At 39.5% G+C, this 15,781-nt stretch overlaps 1 protein-coding gene across 3 annotated transcripts in view; it reads left to right on the forward strand.

Annotated features, from left to right (window-relative positions):
* ANKRD12 (ankyrin repeat domain 12) overlaps positions 1-12,193 on the forward strand; it is a 98,748-nt gene extending 86,555 nt beyond the window's left edge. For all 3 annotated transcript variants that reach the window (XM_069568635.1, XM_069568636.1, XM_069568637.1), the window contains 4 exons: positions 3,787-3,885; positions 6,112-6,255; positions 8,629-8,724; positions 9,355-12,193. In XM_069568635.1, the coding sequence (XP_069424736.1) occupies positions 3,787-3,885; positions 6,112-6,255; positions 8,629-8,724; positions 9,355-9,540 (525 nt within the window). In that variant the 3' untranslated portion in view covers positions 9,541-12,193. The remainder of the gene's footprint in view (positions 1-3,786; positions 3,886-6,111; positions 6,256-8,628; positions 8,725-9,354) is intronic.
* The last annotated feature ends 3,588 nt before the right edge of the window (positions 12,194-15,781 follow it).

The raw sequence follows: 15,781 nt of genomic DNA on the forward strand, positions 1-15,781 counted from the left end.
TCTGCTTGCTCTCTGTCACATTCGACTTCATAACCATCTGGTTCTTCATAAACTCCTCCCCTCCCTGGTTTTTCATGATGGTGTGCTCTTCTGGTTCTCTTACCTCACTAATCTTTTTCTGTCGTCTTATGACTCTTGTGAGTGAGTAAGTGAGTGAGTGAAGTTGCTCAGTCGTGTCTGACTCTCTGCGACCCTGTGGACTGTAGCCCACCAGGCTCCTCAGTCCATGGGATTCTCCAGGCAAGAATACTCTTGTACTAACCCCTTAAACATCAAGGTTCTCTAGGAGTTAATTCTTCAGTCAGTGAGGTCCTGTCTCTTTCTGTGGTTTCAGCAGCGTTAGTCACAAAATGTCCTGTCGAGCCACGTCATCTCTAGAATCAGATGGCAGGCGCCTCCTGGGCAGTCAGTTAAATGACCTCAGGCACATGTCCCAGGCTTGGTTCCCCAGTATGCTGACCCTGAGGGTTTTCCAGGAGCGTCATAGGTGGGAGTTGTCAGGAGCTGTGCCTGCATGTGTGAAGGAAGTGGAATTGAGAGTAGGCAGGTGCCCTGAGGTGAGTGCAGTGAGTGCCTGCACCTGCGGGAGCCTCTGGTGGGGATCCTGCCCTGGCCTGGGGGAGGGGATGGTTATCTTGAGCTGCTGCGGTGCTTTGGCCACCCAACTCTCTGTTTTCAGAAGGCAGGTCTAACGGCACCCACTCCAACCTCAGACTTCGAAACAGGACCCCCCCCACCCACTCCCTGACAAACACGTCATTTATTGGTGATGACACCAGAGTAGAAACCCATCAGTTAACCTGGTTCTATCCCTTAGATCTGAGGACTCGATGTTCTCTGCTGCCTCTCCCAGGGCCCTCATCAGTATCTCTCACTTCAGCATTGCAGCAACTTTTCCACTTCTTCTTTCTCCTAGTTTCTTTCTTTTGGCACTTTCCTTTTGTTATTAAATTTCTGTCGCTTTAAAAACAATAAAAAGCCGTTTCCCTATTGAAGTATCTCAGCTGTGATTAGCTGGCTCCCCATTGGCCACACATAAAAACCCACATCTGAGCACAGCAGCCTGACCCGTCTCCCCACTCTTGCTTCATCATCTCACCACTTGTCCGAGTCACTCAGCCTTTCAGTCACACTGAGCCCCCTCTCCTGTGGAGTCTCTGCTTGCTGCCTGGGTCCTTTGGCCGTGCTGTTCGCTCCACATGGAATGCTGTCTTCATCAGGGCCATTTTTCTCTCTTCCGTCGTCGTGTGAGTTGTGATGTCACTCTGGGCAGGATCTTGTGGGAACAGAATTGCTTGTATCTTCCTCAAACCTACCCAGGATGTTACAGTTAACTGTTTACAGGCCTGCCCCTCCCTTTGAGCTGTAATCTTATAAAGGGCTGGGACACTGCAGGTCTCTTGGAGAATGATGCCTACCTCTGTCTTCAACCCTGAATACACTACTGACTTCCGTAACTGTGTTGTACCTGCTTCTGGATGTCTTCTGAATGTCCCGCAACATGGGACAAGATGAGGAAAAAGCAGAGGGAAAGTGTCCTCAAAAAGCCTCCACATACTCCTTCTCTACAGATGGATGTATTTTGAGAATTCCCAGATTTGTATATTCTGCACAAACCTCTTTCCTTGGCATCTTTTATACTAGCTGGTCTACTCAACATTTCAGCACTGAACTTGCCCCTAACTTGCTTCTCTCTCCTCGGGTCCCCTCTTGTGGTCTCTGTTAGCAGCCATCCAGTCCTAGTGCTGAAAGACCTGTGAGTCCTCAGCTACTCCCTCTTTTTTATCCTCAGTCACCCACATTTTTAGACCCCATCCCTTTCTCTGCCTCCCGCTCTCACCCCAGTGCACCAGTGACCTGTTTTCCTCATTCCTTGCTTATAGTCGTGCCCCCCAATAGCTGTTCTCCAGTACAGCTGTGAGCTGTTAAGACCTTTCCCTGGTTCCCTATTACAGATAAAATTTGCCCCAGTGTGTTACACATAGTATGTGTTCCACAACGTGTTACTTAAATACCTTCTTCAGTGGAGAAAGAGGGTTATTTTTCATGACTTAAATAAGTTTGGGAAACATCATTTAATCAAAAAATAGATTTCTTCACTGTAGGATTTCTAAAACTATTAAAATTTAGTTTGTTAATTATGAGATATGTAAATAAGTATATTTATGTGTGTGTGTGTATCCATACAGTGTTTCCCAACCTCACTTGTTCTCGGACCATTTCCTGTAAACCATGTTTGTGGACCCAGCGTCCTGTGAGTCATGCCTGGAGAAGCAGTGTGTGCAGGGTAGACTACAGCCTGTAGTACTGGGCCCTGCTGCTCTCTCCATGCTGCCCTCTCTGCTCTCACTCTTGATGCTCCAGGAACTCAGGCCTGCCTGTAGGTGCCTTCTGACACCAGACTGCTTGTCTCAGGCAGGTGATCTTACTGTTCTCTCCTATGCGAATTAGCTCCCTCCCTTCTGTCTCTTTTCCCCCACAACTAACTTCTCTGAACTCTTTATTCCGGCTCTTCCTTTAAGGTGGAGCTCGGGCATGACCCTCTCAGAGAAGCCTTCTCTGACACTCAGTCTCAAAGGAGGAGGTGTTTTCTCTGTGCCACTTGAAGGATCACCTGTGTGGCTTTTCAAAACTGAAGTAATAGCACCAAACTGTACCCTTGCCTCTTACTAAATTTAAAGAAGTTTTAAGACACAAATGTATAATTAGAGACCTGAAAAATGATCAGCCCCAATAAGGTGTTTTATAGAATAGTCTGCATTGACTCAACTGATTGAATCCTAGTGGTGTTACACTGTTTACTGTTTATGAACAGAGTCTTGACTAGGTCCAGTTTTGAGTCCTTGGCAAGTGTTTCAGGTATGGTAGGCACTACACTGTCCCTGCAGCCGCGTGTCAGTATCTCCTTGTGCCCCTGCCAGAAGAGTCCCCCACAGTTATTGCTTTGTGCCAGGATGTTCTGAGAAACCTTTGTTTCTTCACTCTAGTATGTTGACAGTTATTAAAAGCTGGGGGCAGAGGGAGAATATGCAGGGATCACAGACAGTTGCTGCCATACTTGGGTGTCTCTGTATTAATGCTCAAGAGTGTGCTTGAGACTTAAGTCAGCTTTCTTAAGCTCCAGCATCTGTCAAAAAGCACAGTTCATGATAATGATCAAATCAGAGGTGAACTAACCATAAGCTCTTTGGAGAATGGATAGACAAAGTGAGGTATCACATTTGTAATGAAGTTTGAAAACCACAGCTCTATTAGAAGACAGTTTCATCTATTTTTAAAAAAGTTAATTCATTAAATATAAGACTCTGAAGTTTTGTGTTTGGATTTTATCGTGTCTACAGAGAGACTTTACTTACTGTATACTCAGACTGCCGTCATCTTTAGGACTGTTTGTGTGGTGTTTTTGTGTGTTTGTTATTCCTTCCTCCCTGTCTGTGAACTGTCACATACTGACGCTCTAAAATGTGTCTCTGCGGCAAACAACTCCCTCCATCCTGATTTGCTCTTTGGGATTTGCTGTGGCCTCAGAGGTAAAATGTGTACATTTTGCTTTCTTTCAGAGCATTTCAAATATGTGATGTTTTGCTTTCTTTCAAAGAGTTGAAATTGAAAAGTAACAACCAGTTGTGAAATTGTTACTTACTGTGTTATTTAATTCAAAGAATGTAAGAATTCATGTTTTCATTATGTTCTGCACTAAAAAGGTTTAAGTTTATAGAAATAGCTGATTATTGTAAATGAAATTAATTAATAAATCTAATTTTCAACTCTTTTTTTTTTAATTAGATTACACCCCCACCTTCACTGTCAGATCCACTTAAAGAGCTTTTTCGACAACAGGAAGTTGTCAGGATGAAACTACGTTTGCAGCACAGTATTGAAAGGGTAAGAAATGTTTAAATTCACTTATGCAAAAAATAACGGTTTTAACAGATTATGATGGCCTACAGTTTTTTATTAGTGAATCTTCCTTATTTAGAACCATTTTGGGAAATGGCTTGATTTTATCTTTGTTCTTCTGCAATAAGATGGAGAATTTTTAAGCCTATTTTTGGACAGCCATTCCTGTATTACAGTTTATGTTCAGTATTTATTTGATAAACAGAAACCTCTTAAAATTTCTCAGTGTCATTTGCTGGATCTGCAGGCCAGTAGCAGTGAATTCCTGTATAGACAGATGGGTTTCCCAGTTCTGAGATTGTTGCTTGATACCAGCTGCCATGGTACAGAATCATACTGAGGCTGTGCTCCTTGGTCCTTTTGGTCTGCTTTAGTATTCCAGTTTCTGGTGGTTAGTTTTGGCATGAAATGACAAGAGAACAAACCTATCTATTAATAGAAATCATCAAAGTAACTTGGATTGATCAAAATAATAAATTATCTTCTGTATCTCCTCCGGGACAGTCAGGGACTTTCTGAAAATGTGATGTAACTTATGACCTTTCTTTACAGACATGCACATAGATTCTTATACAAGCAAAACCTTGTATGTAATTTCTTCATTCATGATTGATTCCCTAGGGTAGAGGTTCTTAACCTTTTTTGTGCCATGGATTCCAATATAAAACCTTTGCTCAAAATGATGTTTGTAAATGAATGAAATAAATTTATAGTATTACAAATAGAAAAGCAAATAAAGATGCACTCAAACAACTTACAACACTGCATGACCCACATCAGTGAACAGTTTGTTAGCAGAAAGAAGTTAGCGTGTATAACCCACATCAGTAGCTGTTTCAGCCACAAGCTTGTGGTATATTTCATCTGTGCATGTAGCCACGTTACAAATGCCTTGCTGTTACAGAAGAGAAGCAGCCACCATGCCACCACGATGGAGTACCACTTCAGAACATTTAGAATGCATATAATAAAAAGACAGATAATAACAAATGTTGGCAAGGGTTTGAAAAACTGGACTCTTCCACTTTGCTGGCAAGAACATAAAATGACACAACTGCTGTTGAATCAATTCAGTTCATTCACTCAGTCATGTCCAACTCTTTGTGACCCCATGGACTGCAGCACGCCAGGCCTCCCTGTCCATCACCAACTCCCGGAGTTTGCTGTTGAATACATTTTGGCAATTTGTCAACAAATTAAACATAAACCTACCATATGACCCAGCAATCCCACTCGTAGGTATTTACCCAAGAGAAATAAAAATACACATTCAAACAAAGAACTGAGCATGAATGTTCATAGCAGCCTTATTCACTGTGTCCCAAAGGAGCCATCAACTGATGAATAGATAAATAAAATGTAAAAATGAATGGAAGTGATGTGTGCTACAACACAGATGAACCTTGAAAACATGACATGAAAGAAGCCAGTCACAAAAGACCACACACTGTTTGATGTCACCTGTATGAAATGTTCATAACAAGTAAATTCATAGAAACCAGAAGTAGAGTTGAGGTTGTCAGGGGCAGAAGGGCAATGCAGAGTGACTGCTGGTGGGCCTGGGGTATTTCTTCCTGGGGTGACAAAAATGTCCTGGAGTTAAGTGGTGACAATTGAACATCTTGGTAAATACAGTGAGCCCGCCATATCCACAGGTTCCATATTCATGGAGTCAACCAACTATGGATCAAAATACTCAAGAAAAAAAATTCCAGGGAGTTCTAATAAGCAAAACTTGATTTTGCCACATATTGGCAAATTTACCTAGCATTTACATTGTCTTAGGTATTGTAAGTAATCTAAAGATGATTTAAAGTATATGGGAGTATGTGTGTAGGTTATATGCAAATATGATGCCATTTTATATAAGGGGCTTGCACATCCATGAATTTTGGTATCCACAAGGATCCTGGAACCCATCCCCTACAGATACCAGCAGATGACTGTATGTTATTAATGAAAGCCATCATTGTACACTTTCAGAAGATCATTTTTAAAAAGAGACTGCCAATTTTGGAAAGAAAATTTACTTTTCTCAGAGTATTCTCTGAGAATTTAGAATTCTCAGAGTTCTCAAATTTCTCAGCCTTACTATGAAGGAAAAACTTCTCTGAGATTCAAGTTCTTTTAACATTTTAAGTGACTTTTTTTCTTTTAAAACAAGTGGTTGAAGAGTTTTTGTTTTTGTTTTTTAATTCTTTGTTCAACTAGGAAAAACTCATTGTATCCAATGAACAGGAGGTTCTTCGGGTTCATTACAGAGCTGCAAGGACACTGGCAAATCAGACACTGCCATTCAGTGCATGCACGGTTCTCCTGGACGCGGAAGTGTACAGCGTGCCCCTGGATGCCCAGGTAAGGTCTCCCTGCTGCCTCAGTGCCCCTAGGACAGCAGCGCCTCTGGTAGTTGGTATCCTCAGGACGAACTTGAGTTCAACAGTCAGTAAAGCACAAAGGCGAAAATGAGTGAAGCACTTCCAGATCACCTGGCCCTCTGAACGTCAGGTTTATATCATTAAATCAAGACAATTACAGAACAGATATGTGTGTGTTTAAGATAGCCTCATTTTATAGATAACTTGTAAGTTGTTTCTGTCATGGATTTTATACCCCAATCCTGACCTTTGAGCAACTGGGAAGCTTAAAGCTAGAAGCTAAAAAAAATTGGCAGGTGGAACCCGGGTTGAGTCAGTGCTGAGAGAGGACCAGGCTTTATTTGGTTCTTGGGTGTTGTTGGGATAAATTAAAAGAACTATGGGAAACTGTACCTATAGTTTGAAAACATGTACTGCCACATATAAATTTCAGGAATCCAGAACCAGACATCAGTCATCAGAATTTTTTTGTAGTTCATAAACCAGAATGAAATTCACCCATCATAAGAGAATATAAAAGTATAAACACAAGACAATGAAGGATTATCACCAAAAAAGACTAGGAAATGCTGGGGTTTTTTAAAAAGTTAATTATTTATTTGGCCACGCTGGGTCTTCATTGCTATGTACAGGCTTTCTCTAGTGCAGAAAGTAAGGGCTACTCTCTAGTTGCAGTGCACAGGCTTCTCATGGTGGGAGCTTCTCTTGTTGAAGAGCATGGGCTCTAGGCAAATAGGCTTCAATAATTGCAGCTCGAGGGCTAAGTTGCTCTGCAGCCTGTGAGATCTTCCTGGACCAGGGATCAAACCCATGTACCTTGGATTGGCAGGCAGATATCTTATCCACTGTACCACCAGGGAAGTCCCAGGAAATGCTGTTTTAAATCAGGCCAACCATAGAAACACAAAGGATACACAGTATATTACAGAGAAAATTACTTAGTTCTTTCTGGGCTTTATTTTTCTCGTCTGTTTAAAAAGAAAAAAAGGAGTCCCAGACGGGTCATAAAGAGAATTTCTGAAAAGAAGTGAATTTTCCTAGTAAACCCAGAATGATCAGAGACTAAAAAGGATCACGCCAGTCAACAGAAGAATGTAGTCATCATCTTGAGAACAACTGTGGGCCTGTTGCCTGTCCTTGTACGGCTGGCTTTACAGTTAATAGACAGTCTCTCAACTGAGGAGCAGGCTTGTCCAGGTGAACAGAGCTGCAGAGGGTCTAAGGAACAAGTCCACTTGCTTAGATAGGCTATTCTCTTTTCAGACCTCTTCATTTTCCAGATAAACTTGTAATATTAAAAAGCATTGAATGATAAATTTTAAAATGGTCAACACATCTTTCCTGAAGACCAGGGCAAAAGTGGTCACAGGTCAGAATGTGGGCAGTGTGGTAGTGGGACTGTCTGAGGCCTGGTTACCCCTGTAGCGGTGCTGGTGGTCAGGTTGGGTGGGGCAGTTATGGAGGCAGCTGCCTGGTGGGCCCAGTGCTGCCTATTGCCTGGGCATTAGAATGAGGCCTTTACAAGTCAGTTCTCAAACAATATGTAAAGAGATGCTCTTAACCCCATTTACAGAATAGAAAATTGAAGGAGTATGTAATCAATTTGAGATTACACAATAGGATACAACGCTGACCTTTGAATATTGCCTATCTTAAAGAAATACCAATACTGGTATTACTAAGAGTCGGTATAGTATTTCCGTATAAACTCTCCAAAGAATAGGTCCTAAAAAAAGGAATCAGTCCTGGGAGAAGCACCAGCCCCAGAGCCCTGTCTGCGACCGACCGTGGTATTGTTTCCTCCCAACGTGTGGTAAGCGAGAGTGTTAGTAGCTCAGTTGCATCCAACTCTTTGCGACCCCATGGACTGCAGCACTCCAGACTCCTCTGGCCATTCTTCCCAAGCAAGAATACTGGAATGGGCTGACATTACCTTCTCCAGCGATATTCCCCACTCAGGGATCAAACCCGAGTCTCCTGAGTTGCAGGCAGATTGTTTACCAGGTCTGAGCCAACTGTCACGTTAAAATGAGTTTCATGATCAGTTATATGTTAAGAAGGTCACAGGCATTTAATACATCATATGACATGCCTTTTGAGACGTTTTGACTCACATAGCAGTAGTAATTACTTACTAAACTCAACATCCTAATAATTCTAATAACTAATCAGCTCAGTATGGAAATATTTTATCAGCCTGTTTAAATACTCAGTTAGATGTTATCTTTTTTTTGAAATATACTTTCATCATTCCTTTAAAAGTAAAATATACTATAAAAAGTTACAGTGGCATATAGATTTTTTAAAGTAGGTTATTTTATTTTGTAATACCCAATTATTTTTACTGTTTCAGTCTGATGACAGTAAAACTTCTGTGAGGGATCGCTTTAATGCAAGACAGTTCATGTCATGGTTACAAGATGTGGATGATAAATTTGACAAATTAAAGGTATGTATGTTTAGAAGTTCACTTTGACTGGATGCTTCCCCTTCATCAACAGGAACTATTGCTGTGTGATAGAGGAGTGGTTAGGAAACGAAAGATGGTAAGCTGTGAATCCTCATGCTGTTCGCACTTTGGAAGATAAATGAAGAAAAGGACCCCCACCCCCCACTTTTTGAGTCCAGTTTAGTATCAGAGGTGCAGCTGCCACAGAAAAAGCTGTTTCTAAAGGGGGGTCTTCATGCTTGTTATCCTTTGTACAAGAGGAGGGGAAGAACAGGGAGAGAAGAAATGTTATTTTGCCAGTAGTCTGTAAAGAAAATTATTTGGCTTGAATTATTTTTACAAATCACTCTTCCTTAGATTTTCATAATTCTTCTGACAATTTGAAATTTTATTGCTTGAAAGAACAGTTTCAAATTGAAGTCTATTAGATGAGTATAAAGTCACAGGCCCAGAAAGGTTTGGTGTATGGATACAGATATAAGACAGGGTAAACCAGAAATGGACACAACTTAGAAACTTCACATACCCTAGTATATCCATCTTGCTCCCTAAAGAAACAATGCATGAGATTAATTATTTTAAACAAAGCAGTTTCTAATAAATAATCAATTCTTCTCTTCTCTTAAATAGACCTGTCTTTTAATGAGGCAACAGCATGAAGCTGCAGCTTTAAATGCCGTCCAGAGGTTAGAATGGCAGCTCAAACTCCAGGAACTTGATCCTGCCACCTATAAATCTATCAGCATCTATGAAATTCAAGAGTTTTACGTTCCCCTGGTTGATGTTAACGATGACTTTGAATTGACTCCTATATAGCAGCCGTTACTTCCTGATGGTGTCTTAAACAAGTGAGGCTCAAGAGTGTTACGCTGTGGAATGCTGCCTTTTGACAAAAATACGATATTATGCCTTCACAATTGTTAGTAAAGTTCAACTAAAGTTGGTGATGTAGTAAACACTGTCATTTTATTAAAAATGAAAAGAATTATTTTGGATCTTAGATCCAAGCAGTTTCTAACTGAAAACTACTATTTATATTGGTGGAAGGTGACTCACATTGGAGCCCGTTGGCAGATGTCATAGTTGAGTAGGGAACAGAGGGGCTGCTAATGGCGCTGGAAGCTGTTAGCGCTCTGTGTACGAGGTGACTGCGGGTATTCAGGTTCTGTCACAGTCTGCTAAGATAGATCAACAAACTAAAAGGCGCAGTTTCTAATGTGGAAGGAAAACTTGGCACAAAATTTCTTCAGTTTATTTTATCTGTAAGTTAATTGTATAGCTTTCTTTTTGAAAGTTTTAATATTGTCTTCCTTTTTAATAACTTATTTTATACATATTGTGCAGATGTAAATCTTGTAATTAATGGTCAAAATGTATACAAAGGGATTGGTAGTCAAAACATATACAAAGAGATAATTGTAAAACTGTTTTGTCTAATGTTTTATTGGACCAAAGTTGTAGTTTGTATGGTATGGAGTGTAGTGATAGTGTGTTGAGGTAGCAGGACCTTTAAATAAGGCATGCGTGTCTGCATTAGCTTGTTACCATCACAGAATTGTAGAGACTGTGACTTAGCTGCATGCTTCCTATAATTTAACCCTCTCCACAGTGATGCCTGGCGGTAGTGTAAGGTGTTTCATACCAGTCTCCCAGGGTAGGACCTTTGGCTTACTATGTTGGACATTTTATTTAGAATTAGTCATGCAAAGAAACAGCTCTTTCTTCATCTCACGATAGAGCCTATTCTCCCTCCCCCAAAAAAATGCCTTTGAATGAAAATTCTGAAATTGTAAATGTCTATTTTAATACTCAAGTATGAAAGAATCTGTGAATATATGTAAATATGTTTAATAAATTTTATTGGTCATGTTAAATCATTGTAAAACTTTTTTACATTGCTCAAATATAATGTTTTAAGCTTAATAACCTTTGCACTTTTAAATAAAAACTGAGTACTCAAGAAAGAAATACTTGGTAGTCACAATAAGTAAAAGCAATGGGCATATTCCTGTTGACCTCTGCAATGTTTATGAAAAATTAATATGTTGTATTTTTTCCTTGTATCAAGATGCAAAACATATACTTTTCAGAATTTTATAATTAAAGTAAGATTTGGTATGCTGTTTTTTAGTAAAATAATTAGCAATATACATAGAAAAAGTCCAGTTTCTCCTATAACATGATGTCAATTAAATGTTCAGGAATATTTCAGATTTGAAACCTGCTGCTAAACTTATTAAACATTTTTGGAAAGAAAATTAGGTTATATGTAAAATGGATCATAAGTATATGAAATAAAATTTACAGAACTTTCCATAATACCTTCTTAAATTATAAAATAATACTGGATGTTTTTTATTCCAGTAGAAGTAAAAAATATATAAGGAATAAAGTGATTTAAATTCAGCTAGGAAGTTGGAAGTCCCAGCTAATGGGAAAGAATGTAAAATTGAAGTTTTTGAGTGCAAAGGTATATATTAAGCTTAGGGGTTTTGAATTTTTACTTCAGTTTATATTTTAATTCATACTGTACTTGGCATGCGCAATAAAGCAGCACATGTGAAAAATACACAGTGCAAGGACTTTATTATAAAGATTGGATGTAGTAGTCTTTAGAAATTTAGATGAAAGATTTTGGCCTTTTTTATTGGATAAATGAGGCCAAGAAAGGCAGGGTAGATTTTAAAGCACTGGTTTTGTTGAAGTTAAGTTTATTAAGGCTGGGAACATTAAAAGCTAATTTATAAAAGCAATACTTTTTAATATGAAAAAATTAATGCAAATTGTGTTTATACTTTTGCCTAAAAGTAAAAAAAACAGATTACTGAGCATTGAAGTCACAGAAAATAATAGAAGGGGAAGTTCATACAGCATTTTGTTCTGATGGTTCAACCAGAGATGGGGGACAGGGGAAAAAAAAAAATCACTGTTTGGCCAAACAGAACAAGCTGCAGAAGAGAAAAACCAAACAAGCAGAAATCTGGCGTTTTTTAGTCACCCCAGCGTCTTAGTACTAACCACAGTTCTCTCCCTCTTCAACGGTACCTCAAGTTGCTGGAGCCTGTCTGCCATGATTCTGCTTCTGCAGATTTCCTCTGTAAAGTGGCTCGAAGCCAATTGGAATAGCTTAGAAAAAAAAAGTGAATGCCTTGTCCGGAGGAATTTATACTTAAGTAAGTAGTTAAGGGCTCTTGATATTAAAGATATTCTGAAGCTCTGAAATGCTAGAAAAAAAACTTGGAATGAAGTCTATGCCTAAAATGATATAAGATTATGAAAGAAATAAAAGGATGGTTAGTTTAATCAGTGATTTTTTTTTTAACTGTTCAAATATCATGAACAAGATACTAAATTGTACCTAAGGATTTGTATTTCTTTAAATCTTGTTCTAAATCATATCTGTTTAATAAATGACTAGTTGATATTTGTGCATGTTATTTAATAAAGAGTTATATTTTTATAGAAAAAATAAGAGTGAAATGTGTGATAAGTGATTTATTTTTAATTTTTTATTTTCCACTCCCACATGACTCCAACACCAGTGTTTACTTGAGCAGGTGGCAAAATGGTAAAATACTCATTGGGGGGAAACAGCCTTTTTCTAAGACAAAAATTAGCCTTGTCTCCTCAGTAATGAGGTCTCAAAAAGTTAACAATATTTTTTATTCTATCTGTGACACAGAAAAGCCCAAAATTTTATGTAGGGGAAATTGACTTTTTAAAATTCATGAGGTAGTCTTATCTTCTTGTATTTTTGAAAAAAAGCATTTTCACAACTTCTTAAAAAATCCTTTTCAAACCTTAAAATTTAAATAATTCCCAATTAATCAGATGGCTAAAAAGGTTAGAGTTTAAGCATTAGCATTTAAACAGTGAAAAGTACTGGAGAAGGCACTGGCATCCCACTCCAGTATTCTTGCCTGGAAAATCCCATGGATGGAGGAGCCTGGCAGGCTGCAGTCCATGGGGTCACTAAGAGTCATATACGACTGAGCGACTTCACTTTCACTTTTCACTTTCATGCACTGGAGAAGGCAGTGGCACCCCACTCCAGTATATTCTTGCCTGGAGAATCCCAGGAATGGGGGAGCCTGGCGGGCTGCCGTCTCTGGGGTCGCACAGAGTCGAACACGACTGAAGTGACACAGCAGCAGCGGTGAAAAGTAGATTTGGAGACACTAACTTGTCAGTCTTCAATTTTAGCAGTTTTGATGGATATGTAGTGGTATTTTCCTGTGCTTTTAATTTGCATTTCACTCATGACTGGGGAGTTTGAACACTGCTAATATGTTTAGTGACTATTTGTACATTTTATTGTGTGAAAAGTCCTCAAGTGTTCATTGTGTTGTCTTTGTATTACTGATTGATTTTAGAAAGTATTTATTCTGCACACAAATCCTCTGTCAGGTCTTTATTAATGTCCGTAAGAATTTAAGGAATGTATGAATATCCATGCATGTAGGTTTTAGTGATTTAAGGCAAAATATTGTATCATTGCAAACATTCTTATGTAAGCAGTTTTGCTAAAATAAATTATAGTAGTATATTTTTAACTATCTCAATTAAATTACTGTGTAACCATCCCAACTGGAATATTTGGAGAATACAAAAATTCTGTTTTCCTAAAAGGGAAAGAGAATCACAGCAACATGCTTTGTGAGATGGGAATGATATTATAAAACGAAAGAGATGAATGTGACATCTGTATTTTAAAGAGCTTGAAGGAAGAAAGAAAAATCTCAGAACTTTTAAGTCTGACGGGCTTGAAGGCAAAAAGCTGAAGCCATTGTTGAAGGGCAGAGAGCAGAAAATCTTGAACGGTACAGTCTAATCAGAGATACTTCAGATGGAAGCCCTGTTAAAGCCTTCTGGTTCCCTGAATTAGTGACACCACAGGCTGGATATGGTGGAAGGAGCAGTTTGTCCTCCAGAAAGCATCAAGAAGCTCTGGCCCTTAGACTTAAGTTAGCACGTGGTGGAAGTTTCATGAAGAAACATCTTCATTAAAAGTGTACTCCCAACATGTAACCAAAAGTGGGGCCCGGCTGCTGCCTGCTCAGAAGGCAATAAAGAGGCAAAAGCTTGCTTTATTTTGGATGCTAACAACTTGAGGGGAGGATAGACTTCTGTCCAAAGGCCCACTCTTTCCTCTGACCATCAGTGGGCTAGAGCTTGTATAGGCTGAGGGTGGGGACTATGTGCAGAAACATCACAGCTCTGATAGTCGCCTTGAAATTGGTCATCAGTGTGACAGCTAGTCTTCAATTCCATGGTCAGTTTGTTCCCATTTCCTTGAGGCCAGTTCTAGGAATTGTGGCAGCTGTGTCATGGTTACAGGCAGGTCATCATACAGTTTAACTTCTACCTGGTGGGGGTTTCAGTACCTATAAGACAGCTCACAGGATATAGCTCAGAATATTATCTGTAGCCGTGGAGGAGGAACCAAAGGTCCTTGACTATGCTTAATGACTAAACTATTATCATTTGGTCTCTCTTAACTGTTTTCCTTGCTTCTGCATATTCTCATTCTCTGATTAACTTATTTTCTGGCTAGTTTTCCCACAGAAGGCAGGCAGAGGACATGGGGGACAAGGACCATAGGCTCCTGCTCCATTTCAGACATAGAAGTAGAAATCCAAAAACATCACTAATTCCAAGCGTGAACAAGCAGATGCTGGCAAGCATGGAAAAGTAGAAAACCAACTGCCTTCCTGTGGGTTTTTTGGTGTGGGTTGGTTTTATTGTTGTTTCAATTATTTTGTTATGGTTAGCCCTCCCCAGCTCAAGTCTCGAAAGAACTCTTGTCTCAGAATTGCTGTGTCTCCCCATGGGATAAAAACATCAGCACAAGCTGTGATAGTCTTATGTCCCCTCTTACCTGCCCTGGAACCATTCGCCTCTCAGTTCATACCCATGAGTTTCAGAGTGGAAGCAAGGTTCCCAGACAATGAAGACTGCTCATACTAAGTAAAGTAAGTCAGAAAGAGAAAGACAAATACCATATCATTTATATGTGGAATCTAACATACGACACAAGTGAACTTACCTGCAAAACAGACTTGCAGGCTAGAGAACACACTTGTGGTTGCCAAGGGAGAGGAGGGTTTGGGAGGGGTGGGCTAAGAGTTTGGGATTAGCAGATGCAAACTATTACATATAGAATGAATAAACAACAGAGACCGACTGTAGAAAACAGGGAACTAGAGTCAGTATCCTGTTCAGTTCAGTTCAGTCGCTCAGTCGTGTCCGACTCTTTGCGACCCCGTGAATCACAGCATGCCAGGCCTCCCTGTCCATCACCAACTCCCAGAGTTCACTCAGACTCACATCCATCGAGTCCATCCAGCCATCTCATCCTCTGTCGTCCCCTTCTCCTCCTGCCCCCAATTCCTCCCAGCATCAGAGTCTTTTCCAATGAATCAACTCTTCTCATGAGGTGGCCAAAGTACTGAAGTTTTAGCATTAGCATCATTCCTTCCAAAGAAATCCCAGGGCTGATCTCCTGTAATAGGCTATAATAGAAAAGTCTGAAAAATATGGATATTAATAATATGTATAACTGAATCACTTTGTTGTACACCTGAAACTTACACAACATTGTAAATCAACTATACGCCAATAAAATAAACTTAGAAAAAAAGTGGATAGGGTTTATGCAACAAGGAAAAACGAATCCTATACAAAGCCAAAGGAAAAATGTGCAGAATACAGGAATGGAAAAGAATGAAGCATGCAAATAGAACACCTTGGCTTTATGGAGAGTATTTGTATAAAGATCTAAATCTAGTAGCATGAAAAGATGTTCTAGATATGCCAGGTGGGAAAAAGCATGTTGCAGTGAAGTATTCTTATCATTTCAATTTTCACAAGCATGTCACTGCATGTGACTTAAAAAAGAAGGAATACACATAAAATGAGGTGCAATCTCCAGAAGCTAAAATGGCCTGGGGTGAGTATGACGTTCCATAATTTTTAAATTTTCTGTAATCATTAAAAAAGAAACAGTTGAAAAGTATTTTAAAGAAGCTACAGAGTTTGGACCTAACCTGGTAGGCAA

The sequence above is a fragment of the Ovis canadensis genome, chromosome 23 (genome assembly GCF_042477335.2).
Source record: "Ovis canadensis isolate MfBH-ARS-UI-01 breed Bighorn chromosome 23, ARS-UI_OviCan_v2, whole genome shotgun sequence".
Classification (NCBI taxonomy): domain Eukaryota; kingdom Metazoa; phylum Chordata; class Mammalia; order Artiodactyla; family Bovidae; genus Ovis; species Ovis canadensis.